The 22,229-nt window shown below is 43.3% G+C and overlaps 1 protein-coding gene across 1 annotated transcript in view; it reads right to left on the bottom strand.

Moving 5' to 3' along the window:
* Nucleotides 1-6,827: 6,827 nt before the first annotated feature.
* LOC126155803 (brachyurin-like) overlaps nucleotides 6,828-22,229 on the bottom strand; it is a 39,940-nt gene continuing 24,538 nt past the window's right edge. Inside the window, exons 3-7 of the mRNA XM_049916253.1 lie at nucleotides 21,653-21,800; nucleotides 14,973-15,145; nucleotides 11,047-11,145; nucleotides 10,746-10,885; nucleotides 6,828-7,170 (exon numbers count right to left, since the gene is read on the bottom strand). Of these exons, the coding sequence (XP_049772210.1) occupies nucleotides 6,991-7,170; nucleotides 10,746-10,885; nucleotides 11,047-11,145; nucleotides 14,973-15,145; nucleotides 21,653-21,800 (740 nt within the window). The 3' untranslated portion in view covers nucleotides 6,828-6,990. The remainder of the gene's footprint in view (nucleotides 7,171-10,745; nucleotides 10,886-11,046; nucleotides 11,146-14,972; nucleotides 15,146-21,652; nucleotides 21,801-22,229) is intronic.

Below are 22,229 nucleotides of genomic sequence, written 5' to 3'. Positions count from 1 at the left end.
AATGGAAGCACACAAATTCACTGCCACCAAAAAAATTTCGGGTAACCGCCAGTGCTGAAAAAATGATGGGGACAGCGAGGGCGTAATCCTTACCCATTGCGTTCCAAAGGGCACTACGGTAACAGGTGCATCCTAAGAAAATATTTTGAAGAACAAATTCCTTCCTGCACTGCAACAAAAACGTCCGGGAAGGGCTGCGCGTGTGCTGTTTCACCAAGACAACGCACCCGCACATCGAGCTAACGTTACGCAACAGTTTCTTCGTGATAACAACTTTGAAGTGATTCCTCATGCTCCCTACTCACCTGACCTGGCTCCTAGTGACTTTTGGCTTTTTCCAACAATGAAAGACACTCTCCGTGGCCGCACATTCACCAGCCGCGCTGCTATTGCCTCAGCGATTTTCCAGTGGTCAAAACAGACTCCTAAAGTAGCCTTCGCCGTTGCCATGGAATCATGGCGTCAGCGTTGTGAAAAATGTGTACGTCTGCAGGGCGATTACGTCGAGAAGTAACACCAGTTTCATCGATTTCGCGTGAGTAGTTAATTAGAAAAAAAATCGGAGGCCTTAGAACTTGAATGCACCTCGTATGAGTGTCTGACGGTCGATAGCTATGTGCGTGATGGAAAAGGGTTGATTTTGTATGGGGTAGGATATGAATTGTATGTTTACTACATTGACACGGTACACGATGATATATTACCGGGTGGGAGATCGGCTTCACGCATGGTTTCAGAATGCCCCATTCATTTGCAAGACGTCCTTTGTGCTGGGATGTAGGAGCCTCTACAAAGCGGCGATAACGTTTACCATTACATATGTTGAAAGCAGGACGTGGCGATTTCCAGGAAGGGTAACACGCGATAGACGGGGTACCTCATTAGGACCGTCAGGAGGAAAGCAGTAGGTGTTATTCTGGGCTATTTTCGTAAACAGCTCCTGCTAGAACAAGAACTTCCATACAGACAAGCTGAGACATCACGAAAGCTGCTACAAAAGCGACCGTTAACTATTTCTGCAGCACTTTCCTATTTCCGAGAGGTAGACTTGGGTTTTATTTACGTAGACATATGACATCAGTATAACATTGGGAAAAATTAGCTGCGCCTGCGCAGGTGAGCCGCTATGCAGACATCTCTTGCTTGCCGCTGGTCTTGCAGGTAGACGTCAGTCACAGTAAACACGTGCTCGGCTGGAGGCATCTCACATGTTCTGTTAGCTAGGAACAATGCACCCTGTGCTATTCCGGGAAGCATTGCAAGAGATTTCTATAGCGCGACCTGTGACGTCAGTATAGCATTGAGAACCTTTTAGCAGCATCTGCGAGGGTGAGTCGCTCAGCAATTAGGTCTTTGCTGGATCTCAGGTAGAGAGGCACCGCGCCAGCAACGGTAAACACATGCGTGTCCAGAGGGTGATTTGGCTCTTATTCGTATAGACATGTGACAAGAGGATAACACCTGAAGAATTCTAACTCTTTACCGAAAATAGATGCGAGTTTCACCTACTGGCTGTATGTGGTAATGGCCTGAGAGCAATGGGTCGTGCCCCTCCATTTGTCTCTCCAGTGTTGGCTCACGGCGGTGTCGGCACGTGCGTGCGTTGCAACCTCTGATACGCTGTTGTTGACGATATTTCGAAAGCGTATTTTACATGCAGTGAGTGTTTGTGCACTGCATTATTTTCGGCTGTTTAAGTGTTGTGAGCGTGTTTGCAGAGCCTTTTACATGCATTCTTTTTTGAGCAATTTACGAGTTGTTTGCATGTCTGTACATCAGTGTACTGAATTACACTCCTGGATATGGAAAAAAGAACACATTGACACCGGTGTGTCAGACCCACCATACTTGCTTCGGACACTGCGAGAGGGCTGTACAAGCAATGATCACACGCACGGCACAGCGGACACACCAGGAACCGCGGTGTTGGCCGTCGAATGGCGCTAGCTGCGCAGCATTTGTGCACCGCCGCCGTCAGTGTCAGCCAGTTTGCCGTGGCATACGGAGCTCCATCGCAGTCTTTAACACTGGTAGCATGCCGCGACAGCGTGGACGTGAACCGTATATGCAGTTGACGGACTTTGAGCGAGGGCGTATAGTGGGCATGCGGGAGGCCGGGTGGACGTACCGCCGAATTGCTCAACACGTGGGGCGTGAGGTCTCCACAGTACATCGATGTTGTCGCCAGTGGTCGGCGGAAGGTGCACGTGCCCGTCGACCTGGGACCGGACCGCAGCGACGCACGGATGCACGCCAAGACCGTAGGATCCTACGCAGTGCCGTAGGGGACCGCACCGCCACTTCCCAGCAAATTAGGGACACTGTTGCTCCTGGGGTATCGGCGAGGACCATTCGCAACCGTCTCCATGAAGCTGGGCTACGGTCCCGCACACCTTTAGGCCGTCTTCCGCTCACGCCCCAACATCGTGCAGCCCGCCTCCAGTGGTGTCGCGACAGGCGTGAATGGAGGGACGAATGGAGACGTGTCGTCTTCAGCGATGAGAGTCGCTTCTGCCTTGGTGCCAATGATGGTCGTATGCGTGTTTGGCGCCGTGCAGGTGAGCGCCACAATCAGGACTGCATACGACCGAGGCACACAGGGCCAACACCCGGCATCATGGTGTGGGGAGCGATCTCCTACACTGGCCGTACACCACTGGTGATCGTCGAGGGGACACTGAATAGTGCACGGTACATCCAAACCGTCATCGAACCCATCGTTCTACCATTCCTAGACCGGCAAGGGAACATGCTGTTCCAACAGGACAATGCACGTCCGCATGTATCCCGTGCCACCCAACGTGCTCTAGAAGGTGTAAGTCAACTACCCTGGCCAGCAAGATCTCCGGATCTGTCCCCCATTGAGCATGTTTGGGACTGGATGAAGCGTCGTCTCATGCGGTCTGCACGTCCAGCACGAACGCTGGTCCAACTGAGGCGCCAGGTGGAAATGGCATGGCAAGCCGTTCCACAGGACTACATCCAGCATCTCTACGATCGTCTCCATGGGAGAATAGCAGCCTGCATTGCTGCGAAAGGTGGATATACGCTATACTAGTGCCGACATTGTGCATGCTCTGTTGCCTGTGTCTATGTGCCTGTGGTTCTGTCAGTGTGATCATGTGATGTATCTGACCCCAGGAATGTGTCAATAAAGTTTCCCCTTCCTGGGACAATGAATTCACGGTGTTCTTATTTCAATTTCCAGGAGTGTATTTCGATGATTTGCGAGTAGTTTGCAGGTTTGTAGGCTATTTACTAAATTATTTCGACAGTTTACAATTAACAAGCGCGTCTGCAGAGCGCTTTAGATGCATTATTTTGACAAGTTTCGAGTAGTTTTCGTGTTTATAGACCGTGCAATGGATTATTTCGACATTGAGCGTGTCTGCAGAGCGTTTTGCATGCATTATTTCGGTGATCTAAGAGTAATTTGCAGCTCTGTATGGTGTGCAATGCATTAGTTCGGTAATTTACGAGTTGTTTGCGTTTCTGTATATCTGTGTACAGCATTATTTCGATAATTTACCAGTAGTTTGCAAGTCTGTAGGCTATCTAGCATGACCCCAAGCACGGTAGGGCGAGTGTTTTTTATCAGTGTAATAAATGAACTACGTGAAATCCATCACTAAATAAATTGTTCCTAAATAAAAAAAAGTACACTGATTCCCCACCCCAGCAGCCCAGCGTAGGCTGAGTCCTTTTCCCATCATTTCCCTCCCCCTTCCCCCCAGACCACCATCTTGGATTATGTCACAGAAGTGACAACAGTACCCTCTGGTGGCAGTATTTTGTACTAGGTCAGTTGGACTCTAGACCTCGTGGTGAACACACTGGATGGAGCTACTGCCTCAAATTCTTTAAATAATAAATGCTGCATGCAAAATAAAGACTTACATCCATCCTTTCCAGCAGCCCAGCGAAAACTGCCCCTTTTCCCACCAATTCCAACGAAGAGGTAGCCCAAGTGACCTATTTTCCCCCCATTTCCTTAGGTTAGTGGAGGTAGCCCAAGTGATCTTTCTTCCACCAAAATTTGAACTTCCCATCATTTTATGGGGGAGGGGAGGGGGGGGGGGAATGGGGAGGGAAGGGATTCAGGTTAGTGGAGGTAGCTCCTTTGACCTATTTTCCCTTGAAAATTTAAACTTCTCGCTATGACGTCATTGCGATGTTGCCACATGTATCACTGCCATCTAGGTTCTGCCATATTGAATAAATAAGGCAACAATGGAAGGTGGGGTGACGGTGGACTTGTTCCACTACTTCTGTTATAGTGTGAGTGTGTGTATTTTAGTGTGAGTATGTGTGTGTGTGTGTGTGTGTGTGTGTTGTTTGTGTGTGAGAGAGAGAGCGAGAGAGAGAGAGAGAGAGAGAGAGAGAGAGAGAGAAAGAGAGGGGGGGGGGAGGTAGAGTGTGGGAGGTTTTGATAAGTAATTGAGTACTGCTGTCTTGCTCTGTCATAGTTTGAATCTTAATTTTTAAATTTACCACCATCGGTCAGCTTTTAATATTCTAAATTTTATTTAATTTTTAAATTCACGTTATTTTAATTTTTAAATTTCCTGCCAACTGCCATCTTCAGTTTTTAAATCTTCTGCCATCTGTCATATAGATGATGTCATGGAGAATGAGGGCGTTGCTCATGATGTCACAGTGGTGATGTCATTGATAGGGGGTAGTGGCCTTTGATGTTATGGGATGCCAACGATCTAGATCACGTGACGTCACAAATGTAAACAAAGTGTGCTAGAACGTACTTAGCCGTCCTGTTGCAGCATCCCGACTTAGTTCTTAATGATGAAATACTGTTGTTTTTATTTACCACTCCTACAGTAGCAGCAGCCAGTTAACATTGGTCGTCTCTCTCCTCACATTGCATTGTCTATTACCTCCGCCTCTTTTTTCACAGGTTATTACATTCCCCATCCTCTGGATTTCTTCCAGATACATAGTAGGCTGTACCTGTACTCACTTGACACTCTGTTTGCCCCTTCATACTTATATTCTTTAATCTTCGAGTAGAATATAATGTAAAGTTTATAGGTACATACCTTCTTTTGTATATTTCAATTTCAGTTCGTTTAGGTAGTGGACTTTTTAACAAATATCTGTGTAACTTGTGTAGTTCAATACGTTGATGTCTGTTAGACATTGGGTTTAGGGATTTATACTCATATATCTAGAGTCTGAAATAGAGATGGGCAAACTCGTTCATCCTTGGGAACTAGTTCACTGGTGATAGCTCTTTCTTGGGAACCGTTCATTTCTACTCGTTCGCCATTCAATTGTGCTTGGTATATGGTTCTTATGAAAAATTGAAAATAAGTCGCATAGGTAACTGAAGATGGAAGGCGCTAAGAGGGGGCACTTGCCTCCTCCCTGGAGTACAGAGTTTTTATTCGTAACAGAATTCTCATACACTTATAATTTTTGTGATTCTGCAAAACCTTTCGTTTAGCCAACTGTAGCGTTATGTGGCTGATCGCAGTGAAACTATATAAGATGCCGCACGAAAAACCGGCTCTGAGTAGAGACTGCTCGCCAATTACGCACGATTTGTTGACCGCTACGAGCAAAATAGATAAACATGTAATAATTAGGCAGTGAGGAACTAACAAATAAGCTAATGCAAACAACAACTTCGAAACAATAGATGACAATTGATGAGCGACAATGAGCAGTCAAGTACTCGTGGCCGATTTTTCGGGCGCCACCCTGTACCACTGAAATAATGTTGTAGAAGTTATCACATTCTTTTTACAAAATCTGACACCAGACCCTCGATTATGGAGCGCGGGCTTCATTCGCCTGTACGTCGGTCTGCCTTCCATAACAATGAACATGCCCTTTTACCTTGGATCAAAAAAAGACGGAAAATGGCCAGTCGTGTTTGCCGTGCCGACTTCCCTTGCATGTGCAATAACAAGAAAGGTCTTGCCTTTTTACAAGTATTTCTTCTGCTGTTTATCGAAATAGTGAAGTAAGCTGATATGCCGTTTTGTTACCCGAAAAAAAGTATGTATTACGTACCATGTAGTTTTTATGTAATTTACGTAATTATAAAATACGTTTTAATTAGCGGTCGTGGATGCTGAATAGAATACGAAAAGAACCAGAAGTTCAGAGTTCAAAAAAAGGTTTGAAACAGATCTAGAATGGGCGTGAGCAGCGAACGAAACGAAGAACTCGATAATGAACTAACTATGGGCAGTTGGCAGTGGAACTGCAACGACTGGCCACGCGAGGAAGGACGAGTCCGGCAGAGCGAGACCGAGACCGAGACAGACGGGGACGGGACCGAGGCTGGAACGAGACCGGCCGTCGCGCCGTTGCGGGATCGAGACCGCACGTTTACCGTTCCCGGGAACTATAAGTAGAAAGCCGCGACCGAAGTCAACTATGAAAGACTGTTCCCTAGAATTCGTTCCTCGCTCGTTCTGTTCATTGGTGAACCGTTTCTTCGCAGCTGTTAGTTCGCGAACGACCCATCTCTAGTCTAAAAAAATACGGTATATCATTACATGATATTTATTGTTTTGCACTAATGTGAAACTGAAGCATTCGCATTTTGAGTTTTTGGTACAGACCTATAATATTTACATGTCACCTATCTTTGGTAATAACGGTGTTTGTACAGCTAGAAGCTCTGTTGTGAGGACTGTCTTAATTTGTTTGACAGTAGCCTAGAGAGCGGAAAGTCGGTTTACAACAAAACATAAATATTATTGTAGAATTTTAATACTGTGTATTTCTTCACACGCGAAGGTCTAGTTATAGTTTGTAATACATACTGTGGATGTTGGTAATGGCATAGAACAGATTGCTTTATGCAACTTATATGCGTCTTTATTGGTTGCTGGTTTAAATCATCTGTATACATTGCCACATCATAATTAAGCTACGGTTAACAGGGAGCGTCGCGGCGTTCTAGAAATGAGAAACAGTGCGCCCAGAGCTCGCTGCGCCCCCTCTCAGCCACAGACTGACTCACTGCCGGAGGCCGTCGTGGATGGCATTCTCGTTGATCCAGTCGAGGTAGGTGGTGACGCGCGCGTAGCCCGCCGGGAAGCCCAGCGAGCAGCCGTCGTCCGACACGAACGACACGACGCCCACCTCCGTCCACTGGCCGTCCGCCTCCTGGACCACCAGCGGGCCGCCGCTGTCGCCCTGCGCACGGGACGCGGTCAGCGTGTGGCAAGTGGCAACCACCAGACAAAAACTTAGCACACTGTAGTAATACGGGGGCTATTCGAAGAGTTAAGTCCGAGCTGTCGCGGAATGGAAGCCACAATGAATATCAAAAGAGTTTTGTTTGCAACAGGTAGCTACATCTTCCAGTTTCTGATCTACATAGTCGTCGCTCCGACTTACATATTTGTCGTAGCGTTGTACGAACTTTCCAGTACCGTCGTCAGAGAACGCAGCCTCTCTTGCTTTCCGACAATTTTCTATGCTGGAAATGCAGCTCACTGTGAAGCGATGAAAATCAGAGCGAGCCTCGTACGGGCTAAATGGTGGCTGATCAAACACTAACCATCGAAAACGCTGCAGGAGGATCCTCATTGCTCCTGCGGTGTGCGGCCAACAAATGTCGTGAAGAAGAAACTCCATGACTGTTACTATAGGTGGGGCTGCACGAAATCAGGCGATATCTCCTGCTAGGCATCCATACTTGGCGGGAGACAACGTTTTCTAGGTTTCTTTTCGCGCTTACTGTGCGCTCAGAACTGAGAACAGCGATGTATCGCTATGTGCAGGCATACTACATCTACATCTACATACATACTCTGCAATCCACCATACGGTGCGTGGCGGAGGGTACCTCGTACCACAACTAGCATCTTCTCTCCCTGTTTCACTCCCAAACAGAACGAGGGAAAAATGACTGCCTATATGCCTCTGTACGAGCCCTAATCTCTCTTGTCTTATCTTTGTGGTCTTTCCACGAAATATAAGTTGGCGGCAGTAAAATTGTACTGCAGTCAGCCTCAAATGCTGGTTCTCTAAATTTCCTCAGTAGCGATTCACGAAAAGAACGCCTACTTTCCTCTATAGACTCCCACCCGAGTTCCTGAAGCATTTCCGTAACACTCGCGTGATGATCAAACCTACCAGTAACAAATCTAGCCTCTGAATTGCTTCTATGTCCTCCCACTAGAGACACTGCCCAAAACATCTCTGCAAATCTTCATCCGATTTTGAGAGTGATTTCGATTTCGCGACCGGTGGTTCCTTAGTTTCCGAATAGCCCCTCCCCCCCCCCCCCCCCCAGCCTCAATGCAGCAGCTAAACCTTCTTTCCTCTGGCATTTCGTAATATAACATGACGCTTTTAGCTTTTCGACAAATCTCACAAGACGTCGGTGTTGCTTACAAGTCCAAATTAGAGCAGTCGTTTCACTTTAAATACATGATCAATAGTTCGGCACAAGTTAAATAAAGGAGAAGATTCCGTAGCTTGAAGTGATTGACTTGTTCCTCGCCGTGATTCGATGCAGTTCCACAAGTGCGGACGTGATATCCAACCTCTTCTAGGTCGCCTTTAGTTTCTGCATTCATTATAGAGTTAAACCTTATGAGACATTTCTCATCCTGATTCTGACATTTACACTCCAGACCGGGGGCTGGTATTTCATCACCTTAATGCAATGGGTCGGAGTCCTGTATGCAATTTACCTGCAAATCACGAAAAATTGTTATTTTAACTGTTTGTGTGTTTTATTCCTGAGCTGAGCATTGGAAAGTCGACAAGCAGTCACATAAACTGTGAGAGAAACCACTTGCAAACCACAACCAGAATAGTCAGTGAAGAAGATTGATTCATTCATCGTGCTCTGGATTCCCTATCTGAAAGGAAAACCTTCAAGTATGTAGAAGGAGTCAAGGTATGCATTAATCCTAGCAATACCAAAGCATTCTCTATAGCAAAATTCGTTGGTTGTTGTTGACTCATATTAACAACATATTTTTTAAAGAGATATTGGTGCGTAAGTAGGGTCTAGAACCTGAAATATATTTTAGCATACTATTAGCAATATGAAAGCACTTTCAATAATGTGTGTTACCGAAGAGGGGTTGCTTAACGACCACTATAAAAAAATATAAAAATGCAAAATTCGTTAATTATTGTTGACTTTTACTCAAAACATAGTTTTAAAGGGATGTAGATGTGTAAATGTGTTCCTGAAACTGAAAATGTTGAATGTGACAGTCATTGGGAAAAGTGACATCTACTGCTACTGGGTTAAGTTGACTCAAAAATCCGGTAGAAGAACTCATTAAACAATAAATATTTTTTTCAAAATTTTAAAATGTAGCGGAATTGAATAGATTACAATAGGTGGGCATAAAATACCCTCCCCCCGCACTTGGTATTGCGAAGGTTAACTAAAAACAATCAAGACATAGAAACTAGAATCTGTTAACTTTATTATCAATGAACTATTACTATTCATGCTTACGCCAGTGGAGCTTCATCAAATACATTAGAGAGAAAATTAGAGAAAGTTCCTATTTTGGAAAGAGATGCTGCTTCTTCACTTGTATTACACAGCTACTATTTATCTCCTGAGGATAGCTTAATATTTACTTGGTTACATATGAATTTTTTTTACTTACATCTGCAAATAATAGTTCTGTTTAGATGTTACTGTCACAACTATGCAAGGAACACTGTTACTTGCCTCATAGCTAGAAGATCGTTTCACTCCTTGACTCTAGATACTCAGATAATTTGTAGAAAGAATAGCTAATGAGGTATGTCTCTGATTTTCTTTTGAATTGGTTGGGATTCCCAGTTTTTTTATATATACTAAATTAGAGCTTGTTGAATAGCTTTATGCTAGAGAACATAATCCCATTCTCAACCGCAAAAAAACCCAGAGACTACATTAAATCGTTTTTGTGTCTGATGATTGTGTAGATGACAGTAAATAGAAGCTCGTAGTTAAGTTGAAACATTTTTTGTTGGTGTTAGGAACAAAAACCGTTAATGAGTAGGTATATTTTGAAGTGAATAAGAACTGAAAGAACCTTAAAAATGTTTCTGTTGGAAGTGTGGTCAGCTGTACACAGCAGTCTTACTGCTCGTTTCTGGTGACTAAACACTTTACTTGCTTTAGGTGCACTGCGTGAGAAGATAATTTTATAGAACAACAAATAGTGATAAAATTCATTAGAAGCCAACACTCTTGTCTTTACAAAAACACAATGACAGATGCTTCTAAGGGTAAAACATGCTGAACTGAGGTTTTTGATTAGTGTACGTCAAGGCTGAATCTCGAGGATCATTGCTTAGTGCTTCACTTTGTGTATTACCACTAAAGTCTGCTTCTGTGCCAGAGGGTCATTCTTGCTTGTCTGAAATTGCATAATATGAGACTTTTTGAGATTAAGACAAACTGTTAGCTGTGAATAGCTTGCAGGAGTCTTCAGCTATCGTCTGAAGAGTACTTGCTAAGGTTGTGTCTGGATCCTTGGTTGATAGTCTTATGTCATCAGTAAGCGTTACAAATTTTGAACCACAAGTAATGTCAGACTAGTCGCAGCTGTGTAAACTGGCGCACCTATACAAATGTGCAAGGTGGATGGCGTCGTTGATCCGGCGTGCGGATTTGATTCGATTGAGGCTCATCTCTTTGTCTCGAAAGCTAGCGACCTCGCTCTGCCCTAAACGAGCAGGTAAATGGCTCCCAGATTTTCAAATTCTGTACAAATAAGAAGTAAACGTGAACTCTTACTCACATTGCAAGGACTCTCGTTGGTAGCCCCCTTGGTGCAGATGTGGTCGTTGCTTATGGCGCCCGGAAAAGCAGCCTCGCACTCGGAGTTCTCGATGATGGTCAGTTCAGTGAACTGCAGCGTGGGGCTCACTGAGTCGCTTTCTGCATAACAGAGAGACGAAAGTAAGACACATTTTAGTAGTTACAGTTGCTAGATGGCTGCTACGTTTACGTATGATTTGCTGTCGTCAAAGGTCAGATTGCTTCGGTTAAGGTAAGGGCAGCTGTTTACCACGGAAGCGTGCAGCCAGTCGACCACTCACCGTCAGACAGCTTTCCCCAGCCGCTGAGCACCGCCGTCAGGCCGGCGAACGTGTCGTTCACCTGAGATGCAGACGGCAGCCGAATGACGTTTATTACGTCTGCAAGTAAACAAACACACAACTACACTTCGTTTTTGCTTGTAAGAAGAGTGTCACATAGTTGCAATGGTGAAGGGAAAAAAAAAGAAATCTTGACAATTTGATAAGTGTGAGAAGTAGTGCGAAGTTCTTTCCACACTAATGTTTGTTTACTTCCACAACACAGCCTGCTCAGTTACGGTTGTCATTGGGAGATGATGCTGTAGCAGCCACAGCTATCCGTATTCGTTACGGGGGGGGGGGGGGGGAGGGATGTGTCTAAAGTTGGTCAAGAACGCTGAATTTTTCATTTTTTTTGCAAGCATTTATTTCTGTAGTACATTAGAAATATTGTCTCCAATTTTCATATTTTATTTCGTGCTATGTATAATGTAAAAACCATCTGGTTTCAATCAAAGCGTAGTGCCACGCCCCCTTTTCGAATCGAGTCTGTCTTGTTTGCGATAGCTGGCCGGTGTGGCCGTGCGGTTATAGGCGCTACAGTCTGGAACCGCGTGACCGCTACGGTCGCAGGTTCGAATCCTGCCTCGGGCATGGATGTGTGTGATGTCCTTAGGTTAGTTAGGTTTAAGTAGTTCTAAGGTCTAGGGGACTGATGACCACAGTAGTTAAGTACCATAGTGCTCAGAGCCATTTGAACCACTTTTTTGTTTGTGATATTTTGTTATTTCCTTCCATCAGAGAACAAATCTGCAGATTGTAGAAGCCTGTGATGCGATTACTTACGATTTATTAAAGAAAGGCACACATTGTGGAACACAAGACACAAACGAAAGCTTTAATATTCTCATTTATATGAAATGCCGAAAAGCAACATTTCGTTCGTCTACTGTTGTTAAAATTTCCTCATATGATGCTTGTCTGGTGGTCAGTCATGGCAACACTGGAAGAGTCGGAACACTTACGAGGCTAGGCTTCGAAGCACGTTACTTCACTGAAAAGGTATTGAAGATTGATGATATGCGAATTGCTAGTTCTGAAATCTCAGTGAAAGATATTGACGCCGGTCGCGGTGGTTTCGCGGTTGAGGCGCTGCAGTCCGGAACCGCGCGACTGCTATGGTCGCAGGTTCGAATCCTGCCTCGGGCATGGATGTGTGTCATGTCCTTAGGTTAGTTAGGTTTAAGTAGTTCTAAGTTCTAGGGGACTGATGACCACAGATGTTAAGTCCCATAGTGCTCAGAGCCATTTGAACCATTTTTTTGAAAGATATTGACAAAAGGGCACGTCAGAAGGATCAGACAGAAGAAAAGAGTTACATGAAGACCTAAAAGGCCATATGTTATAGCCGACATTAAGATACTAATTTCTGGCATAAATACTAATAAAATATTTTTCTGCAGTTCCCGCAACTTTAATTTTCCATTTCATAAGGAATACTTTCTCCTGAAGTATTTCCGATAACAAGGTGAACTTTGCTAAATACTTTTTATGTGCTAGAACACAACCTGCTGTGGTACAAAATTTTTCAAAGTACATTACTGTCAAATTTATTTAAATTTTTGTGAAATAAATGTTGTTGTTCATCACAAACTTAAAAAAAATTGGGAGAATTCTAAGACTGATATTAAAGAACGGGTACACAGATTTGATTATCTAATTACTAAGAAGTAAAGTAACATTTGAGAAAATGTTCCTCATGAGATAGCGTGTCTTCCAAAAGGTCCAGCAACGTCCTGATCAAATTATTTGACAAAAAAATTGGAAAAAAGCCAATAACATAATGACAACATGTGCATAATTTAGTTCAATTTTCTCTCAAACAGTCAAAGTTACATTATCTTATATGTACCCGTATATATTTTTCATATAACAGATTTAGTGGCTGGATGTCTTAAGGGTATCCCTGACTGTGAACGTTAATCAATCACTTTGATGATAGCTATTACGAAACTTGACTTTTTACATTTAACAAGCTAATTCAAGCGAAATTCTCTACCCACTCGAAGGAAATTTAACCTATCGATGTAAAATGTAGCTATTCTGATAGTACCAAAGTTAGACAGTTTTTTCACACTTCTTCGGAAATAAAATTTTCGGCTGCATTCATTTGTTCATTCACGAATAGTTTGGATAATGAATGTATCTTACTTTATTTGAAAGCGAAGTAGAGGATCGGATATTGTTCAAGGGAGGGAAATAAGGTATTCATGTACTATTTGCTATATAGAGCCGACCGCAGTGGACGAGCGGTTCTAGGCGCTTCAGTCCGGAACCACGCGGCTGCTTCGGTCGCAGGTTCGAATCCTGCCTCGGGTATGGATGTGTGTGATGTCCTTAGGTTAGTTAGGTTTAAGTAATTCTAAGTCTAGGGGACTACTGACCTCAGATGTTAAGTCCCAAAGCGCTTAGAGCCATTTGAGCCATTTCCCTATATAGAAATCTTCGAATTCGTCCCCTTTTGGTGTGCAGGAAATGAACAAACACTATACCTCGTAAAACCAGCTAAAATACCTGACGGGTTTCCACAGCATGACTTGAAAAGAAGTACCGGATGCTGAACCGACACGTCCGCTTAAGACTTACTTTTCGAGCACAGCACTGACACAGCTTAGGTCTGCTGCATTATAGTTTGTCATACAGTCATTAGAAGACCCTGACAAAATAAGTATTCTTAAGGCTTGAAAGGTATGTGCTGAGATTCGATCAGGATAGAGCCAGTGAAAAATGTCGATAGTTCCCAACCGCAAGGTTGGACGAGTAGTATATCTTCGAGTAGTAAGATCTTTGACAGCTAACAGAGCTAGGTGCACGCAGTAAAAGTTTGAGTAGTGGTGAGGAGATACGCAGAGACAGCAGACGTGTTTCGAGTCGGAGCTAGATGCCTGCAGGAGGCAGCCGGGTCGTGACAGCATCAAAGTAAGAATTGGCGCTACGCTCATAATAAGCTATATATTGAGCGAAACTCGGCATATACCTGGAGAAACTAGAAAGAATAATTAATAAAATAGGTTTTCTTTGGTTAAATAATGTCTAAAAGCTAGATAGAAATCCCATTGTTGATGTAATAAGCATTTTGTGAAACCTTCTCGTAAATCTATGCTATAGAAGTTTTTTTTAGTTTTTCACATGTGCCTTAAAAGTTTGAACAATAAATATTTTTTAGATAAAATTAGAGTTTCATCTCACACCTTATGTTGTTCTCCGCATCCTGTGCTTGCATTGAACCAAAAGGTACATTAAAGTTCCCATGAGTAAAGCTAATAATTTCATTTATCAGAGTAAAATAATCTATATGCCATTGCACAGTTGGCAAATTATTCAGATCAGGACAGAATTTTTATTAAGTAACAAACAGGGCCAAAATGAGTAAAGTTATCTAGAATGACAATTTTATGCCATTGCACTACGGCTGAGTTGAATATATGTTTTATTATCGGCTAAACGGGAAGGAGAGCACGAGCTAAGTCCACAGACGCAGTCAGATGCAGGTTGGTGACTTTCATTTATTTTTACCACTAAACTTTCATGCAGTCAGATGTGTATTTTGACTATTAATTTTCCAACAATATTTTCGTGCCGTCAGATAAATTTCAGTTCAGTTAAATACGCAGTCAGATGCAAGTTTTATTAAAGACTAAAGCAGTCACATGCAGTTCAGTCTAGATTAAATAGAGAATTTTATTAACAACACTGTCAAGCTATAAGCAGCTGTATCATCATTTTCAATAACCCTAGTAGCTTAGCCTGCTTATTACATCAATAAAACAACCCGCAAATATTATCCGAGTCTGGACCAACGAAAAAACAAGCGCTGTGCGAGTAGTTCAAAAGAAACAAATTAGTGCCTGATCGTTGACAGCTGTAACGCAAGTTGTGAGCCTTACCGTTTGGCATGACCATCTCGGAAAGATGGACCACCGCGACGTCGTTGTCGGTGGTGCTGCCGTCCGACCAATAGTCGGGGTGGACGATGGCGTGGTTTGACGTCACTGTGACGGCTCCTTCGGCGTCTTGAGCGGACGACAGCGTTCCGAGGGATATGGCGAAATCCGTGACCCTGTGGACAAACGTCACGTTATACCAAATGGTCTTGAATAAATACGTGAATAAAGAACGAAAGAAAGCACTGCGAAATTGTCGTGATCATTCGTCTTTTATCTTATCCAGTGATGAAATGTAGTGAATGGAACTGAATGTCATCTCCGGATCTACTGGAGAGAATATAAATGGAATACGAAACTGTTAGAGCGACTTCAAGTGATGCGGAGTCACCGAATAATGGGTTAAATTGCATAGATCGTAAATGGCGCACATTTTTGCGACAACCGACATTCCTGGATGTGATGAGCAAGGGGAGAGGTGGAGATGGTCAGAACGTTAGTTTTATGGTAGCAGAAAATAAAGATAAAAGAAGTTACGAGAAAACGTCTTTATTGTTCTACGTTTACGTAATGTTCGTATATTGACCAACTTGTGTTACAGAGCGATGGGCTAGTGACACATTCTGATTTTATGCACTACTAGGTTAGCCCCCACTGCTTCACTCGCGTAGACTCAGTTGTTTGCACAGATTTTTATATTTTTTATCGAATTTTTATGTTCGTAAATTGCAACACCTTCCAAAATTTTTCTCACTGCTTAAGGCCATAGAAACATGATTGTTTCCGAATGGTTTTTGTTAATCAAGCCTTTTGCGTTGTCGTGCTGATATTCCCATAGAAACTTTTTTCACCTCTAATACGTATTTCTTTATATCTAACTGAAAAGTGAAATACCATTTTAGTACATTTACTCTTAATTTTTTTAAATATAATGAAATGCTTTCTTTAAAAATTTCATCCCCTTCGGAGTTGAGTTACCAAAAAGAGGTGAAACGCGTGTTTTTTTTTATTTTTAACAGAGTAGCTAAATAAAAATTTTCATAAATTTAGCTCTGAAAGTTCTTTCATAATGAAATAATTTCATAAAACTTTTCATCCCCTATTTTGACCCCCTTCGGAATTGAATTTCCAAAGAGAGTGAAACACCTACCTTTTTATTTCTAAAAAAAAGCCAAATACCAATTTTCATAGATTTAGCTTTAAAAATGCTTTAACAATGAAATATCTCATAAAACGTTTCATCCTCTGTTTCATCAGCTAAGGGATTGAATTTCCAAAACCAATAAACCACGTATTTTTATGCGTAACCGAGATATCATATGCGAGTTTTGGTTGATGTATCTTAAAATACTTTAGTAGTTCTTTAATAATGATTTACTTTAAAAAATCTTCGTCCACTAATGCACCCCCACAGGGATTAAATTTCCGAAAATACTGAATCACGTATTTTTTTATCTCTGACTGAGAAACCAGATACCAATTTTTGTTGGTCTAGCTTCAAAATTGTCTTCGTGGCGACGAATCCTCTTTTACTCCTTAGGGGTGGAATTTCGAAAGATCCCTTCTTGAACGACGCCTACTCTATGAGATCAACACCTACAGATTTCATGTTTCTGTCCTTAGTGGTTTGGGCTGGGCGATGATGAGGCAGTCAGTCTGGACGTTGCCTTTTATATACAGAGGGGTCCAAAAAATGTATACACTGTTTAAAAGTCCATAACTTGCAAACTAATTGGCAGAGTTGTCTCATTTTTGGTGAAAGTGTAGCTAAAAGTCCAACTTAAAGATATCACTGTAGGTGTTCGAAATGGTCACCATTAACATCCACACACAAACGATGCCGCCGAACTGCAGCACGAACTACTGACTGCAACTTGTTCAGTTGGATATTTGCACACGAATGTACGATGGATTCTCGAAGTTCATCCTATGTGCGTGGCTTTTGTCTATAAACGACGTCCTTTAGTGTTCCTCACAGGAAAAAGTCCAGAGGAGTTAGGTCTGGGGAACGTGGTGGATACTCCACAGCACCTCTACGGCCTACCCAACTTCCTGGTAGATTTTCGTCGAGATACGCCCTAACACCATTTTGGTAGTGGACTGGGTCACCATCTTGTTGAAAGTAAACTCTTCCGTCTCCATACAAGTCTCGGATGGCAGGTAAAATGGATGTCTGAAGCTTCTGAAGGAACACCTCACTGGTAACTGTGCCGTCAAAGAGGTCGGAGTAAGAAAGCTATCGGAAGTAGACTATCACAGACCAAGAAAGCTTTCATCAGTAAATGAACCTTATAGGTTTTAAAGAATGAGTTTGTTTTGTATGTGATATAAATTTCACCTTGACACGTCTACGCGTTCCTGAGAAAGAGAGATCTTAACAGACGGACGGACAAAGACAGTCGGATAACAAATGACTTTTTTCGTGTGACATAAATTAACAATTTCCGTTTTTTTCCCGTTACTCGTACTATGAATCCTTTCTTCTTGCAAAATGTTACGATTCTAGGCCGACGATAACTACCCTATATTTTGATTAATGAGTTTGCAAGTGATAATATGACAGAAATGGGTGATGTATTGATTTAAGAGATTTAAAGCTTAAGGTTTTTACACCGCCAAGGACTATAGATCTCAGCGTGTGGCATAAATGTCAACTTGATACGTCTAGACGTTCCTGAGAGGAAGGGATCTGTCTGTTAAGATGGATGGACAGACATCCGGACAACAAATAAGAAACAAATATTTTTTCCTTGTGGTATAGTTACCAATTCACGATTTTCGGATTTTTTTCTTCACTTTTAACCTACCGCGGTGTCTGAGCGGGTCTAGGCGTTCCAGTCCGGAACAGCACTTCTGCTACGGTCGCAGGTTCGAATCCTGCCTCGGCATGGATGTATGTGATGTCCTTAGGTTTAAGAAGTTCTAAGTCTAGGGGACTGATGACCTCAGATGTTAAGTCCCATAGTGATCAGAGCCATTTGAACCAATCTTCACTTCTGCCGTGATACCTTGCTTCCTGACAAATTTCATAATTCTAGGCCAAGGGGAAGTACTTTATAGGTTTTGATGAATGAGTTTGCGAGTATTAAAACACGTGACATACATGGCCGTATCTTTTGATTGGGTTGACTTAGAAACTTGCGTTTATTACGATGACAAGGGACTATGTACCTTAGTATGTGACATAAATTTTCACTCGATAAGCTACCCGTTTCTGAGGAAAAGGGGTCTTAACGGACAGATGGACAGACGGACAGTTAGATAATAAATGTGAAAACCTTTTTGTTTGGGTGATATAACTACAAATCCACCCTTTCGGTTTGTTCCTGTAACTGTACGGTGAAAAACCACTGCTTGTCGAATTTCATGATTCTAGGTCAATGAGAAGTAGCTAGGTTTTGATGAATGAGTTATCAAATATCAAAATACACTACTGGCCATTAAAATTGCTACACCACGAAATTGACGCGCTACAGTCGTGAAATTTAACCGACAGGAAGACGATGCCGTGATATGCAAATGATTAGCCTTTCAGAGCATTCACGCAAGGTTGGCGCCGGTGGCGACACCTACAACGGGCTGACATGAGGAACGTTTCCAACCGATTTATCATACACAAACAGCAGTTGACCGGCGTTGCCTGGTGAAACGTTGTTGTGATGCCTCGTGTAAGGAGGAGAAATGCGTACCATCACGTTTCCGACTTTGATAAAGGTCGGATTGCAGCCTATCGCGATTGCGGTTTACTGTATCGCGACATTGCTGCTCGCGTGGTTCGAGATCCAATAACTGTTAGCATAATATGGAATCGGTGGGTTCAGGAAGGTAATACGGAACGCCGTTCTGGATCCCAACGGCCTCGTGTCACTAGCAGTCGAGATGACAGGCATCTTATCCGCATGGTTGTAACGGATCGTGCAGCCACGTCTCGATCCCTGAGTCAACAGATGGGGACGTTTGCAAGACAACAACCATCTGCACGAACAGTTCGACGACGTTTGCAGCAGCATGGACTATCAGCTCGGAGACCATGGTTGCGGCTACCCTTGACGCTGCATTACAGAAACGAACGCCTGCGATGGTGTACTCAACGACGAACCTGGGTGCACGAATGGCAAAACGTCATTTTTTCGAATGAATCCAGGTTCTGTTTACAGCATCATGATGGTCGCATCCGTGTTTGGTGACATCGCGGTGAACGCACATTGGAAGCGTGTATTAGTCATCGCCATACTGGCGTATCACCCGGCGTGATGGTATGGGGTGCCGTTGGTTACACGTCTCGGTCACCTCTTGTTCGACTGCTGCCCTGGCCAGCACATTCTGCAGATCTTTCACTAACTGAAAACGTCTGGTCCTGGTGGCCGAGGAACTGGCTCCTCACAATAGGCGAGTCACTACTCTTGATGAACTGTGGTATCGTGTTAAAGCTGCATGGGCCGCTGTACGTGTACACGCCATCCAAGCTCTGTTTGACTCAATGCCCAGGCGTATCAAGGCCGTTATTACGGTCAGAGTTTGTTGTTCTGGGTACTGATTTCTCAAGATCTGTGCACCCAAATTGCGTGAAAATGTAATCACATGTCAGTTCTGTTATAATATATTTGTACAATGATTACCCGTTTATCATTTGCAGTTCTTCTTGGTGTAGCAATTTTAATGGCCAGTAATGTATTCGACATAAATGGCCGTATCTTTTGATTGTATTGACTTAGAAGTTTCAATTTCTCACACCTCCAAGGGACTGTGGACCTCAGTATGTAGCACAAATTTCGACTCGGTCCCTCTTCCCGTTCCTGAGAAAAAAGATTTTTAGCTGTCGGACAGAAATACAGACAAATAGACGGACAAAAAAGCTGTCCTATAAGGCTTCCGCTTTTACCGATTGAAGCACGGAAGTTAACAAATCAAATATGGATTGGGGAAGTGGTACGGGGCAGATGAAGAAGACCCTTAACTCCAAGGCTAAATAATCTGGACCTGTCAGGACCAATAGAGGGGAAAACAGCAGGGGCAAAGACTCGAAAATTCAAAATGTATTTTGGAAAATGTTTGGCCTGTTAGATAGGGATGAAGACCCTAGCACAAGATAGAAAATTGTGTTCGTCAGCTGAAGACTGCTGACTGAAAGATTGCTGACTAAAAAAATGCTGTTGTTGTTGTGGTCTTCAGTCCTGAGACTGGTTTGATGCACCTCTCCATGCTACTCTATCCTGTGCAAGCTTCTTCATCTCCCAGTACCTACTGCAGCCTACATCCTTCTGAATCTGCTTAGTGTATTCATCTCTTGGTCTCCATCTACGATTTTTACCCTCCACGCTGCCCTCCAATACTAAATTGATGATCCCTTGTGCCTCAGAACATGTCCCACCAACCGATCCCTTCTTCTAGTCAAGTTGTGCCACGAACTCCTCTTCTCCCCAATTCTATACAATAGCTCCTCATTAGTTATGTGATCTACCCATCTAATCTTCAGCATTCTTCTGAAGCACCACATTTCGATAGTTTCTATTCTCTTCTTGTCTAAACTATTTATCGTCCATGTTTCACTTCCACACATGGCTACACTCCATACAAATACTTTCAGAAACAACTTCCTGACACTTAAATCAATACTCGATGTTAACACATTTCTCTTCTTCAGAAACGCTTTCCTTGACATTGCCAGTCTACATTTTATATCCTCTCTACTTCGACCATCATAAGTTATTTTGCTCCCCAAATATCAACACTTTCAGTGTCTCATTTCCTAATCAAATTCCCTCAGCATCACCCGATTTAATACGACTACATTCCGTTAGCCTCGTTTTGCTTCTGTGATGTTCATCTTGTACCCTCCTTACAAGACACTGTCCATTCCGTTTAACTGCTCTTCCAAGTCCTTTGCTGTCTCTGACAGAATTACAATGTCATCGGCAAACCTCAAAGATTTTATTTCTTCTTGATGGATTTCAATACCTACTCCGAACTTTTCTTTTGTTTCCTTTACTGCTTGCTCAATATACAGATTGAATAGCATCGGGGAGAGGCTACAACCCTGTCTCACTCCCTTTCCAACCACTGCTTCCCTTTCATGTCCCTCGACTGTTATAACTGCCATCTGGTTTCTGTACAAAAAAAAAAGAATCCTAAAAAAATTAAAAATAAAGGTTGTCAAAGGAAGCTCAGTGTGGCGTCACCGCCAGACACCACACTTGCTAGGTGGTAGCCTTTAAATCGGCCGCGGTCCGTTAGTATACGTCGGACCCGCGTGTCGCCACTATCAGTGATTGCAGAGCGAGCGACGCCACAAGGCAGGTCTAGAGAGACCTCCTAGCACTCGCCCCAGTTGTACAACCGACTTAACTAGCGATGGTTCACTGACAAAATACGCTCTCATTTGCCGAGACGATAGTTAACACAGCCTTCAGCTACGTCATTTGCTACGACCTAGCAAGGCGCCATTACCAGTTACTATTGATATTGAATCATGTACCGTCAAGAGCGACGCTCATCATTAATGGATTAAAGTTAAGTATTCCACCAGCTATGTCCATTTTTTCTAAATTCCAATTTCCTTGTGCTGTTCCAGACCTCACGCCAGCCTGCGTGTGCTAAAACGCGTGCCTTTCGGCTAAAAATAAATCTCAAACTTACTTTACAGGAAGGGGTGGTTCATTAGAAAGAGCGAAGTGCAGACGTACCCGTCGGCGCAGTGTGCCGCGGTGAGCACGCAGTGGTGCGTGATGAGCGAGCCACCGCAGAAGCTGCGGCCGTCCAGCCGCACGGCGGCCTGCCACGGGAACTGGCCCAGGCTGGCGTCGCTGCCGCTGATGATGCGCGTGTCCTCGTCTGCAACGGACAGGGAGAAGCCACTGTTGCAGGAGTCTTTCACTTCAGTGTACACAATCTAGGTAATGTGGAGTTGAACCATGGAGGTAGAATAAGGGGAGACGGCGCTACAGACTTAACGCTGTACGTCGTTTTAAAGCCAGTGGGTGGGGCCCGCCGCCATCTTGGATCCCCCAAAACATTAGCAGACAAGTGTTTACAGTTGCTTCTTGTTCGTTATTTCTGTCTTGTGCACGCGATATTCATTTTATATAGTAAATGTTACACTGTTTTAGTGAACAACACAGCATAAGAAACGCAACTTCAAACGTTTTTCTGGTCTTAAATGCGTATTCGATACAGTAATACGACACGAAAATATGACGCTTCTGGCCTCAGTACTGTAATTGCTTTTTGTTCATACACTTCGAATAACCGAGACGAGAAGTA

The sequence above is a fragment of the Schistocerca cancellata genome, chromosome 2, assembly GCF_023864275.1.
Source record: "Schistocerca cancellata isolate TAMUIC-IGC-003103 chromosome 2, iqSchCanc2.1, whole genome shotgun sequence".
Classification (NCBI taxonomy): domain Eukaryota; kingdom Metazoa; phylum Arthropoda; class Insecta; order Orthoptera; family Acrididae; genus Schistocerca; species Schistocerca cancellata.
Note: the sequence above shows the minus strand (reverse complement) of the source record. Positions and strands in the feature narration are given on the sequence as shown.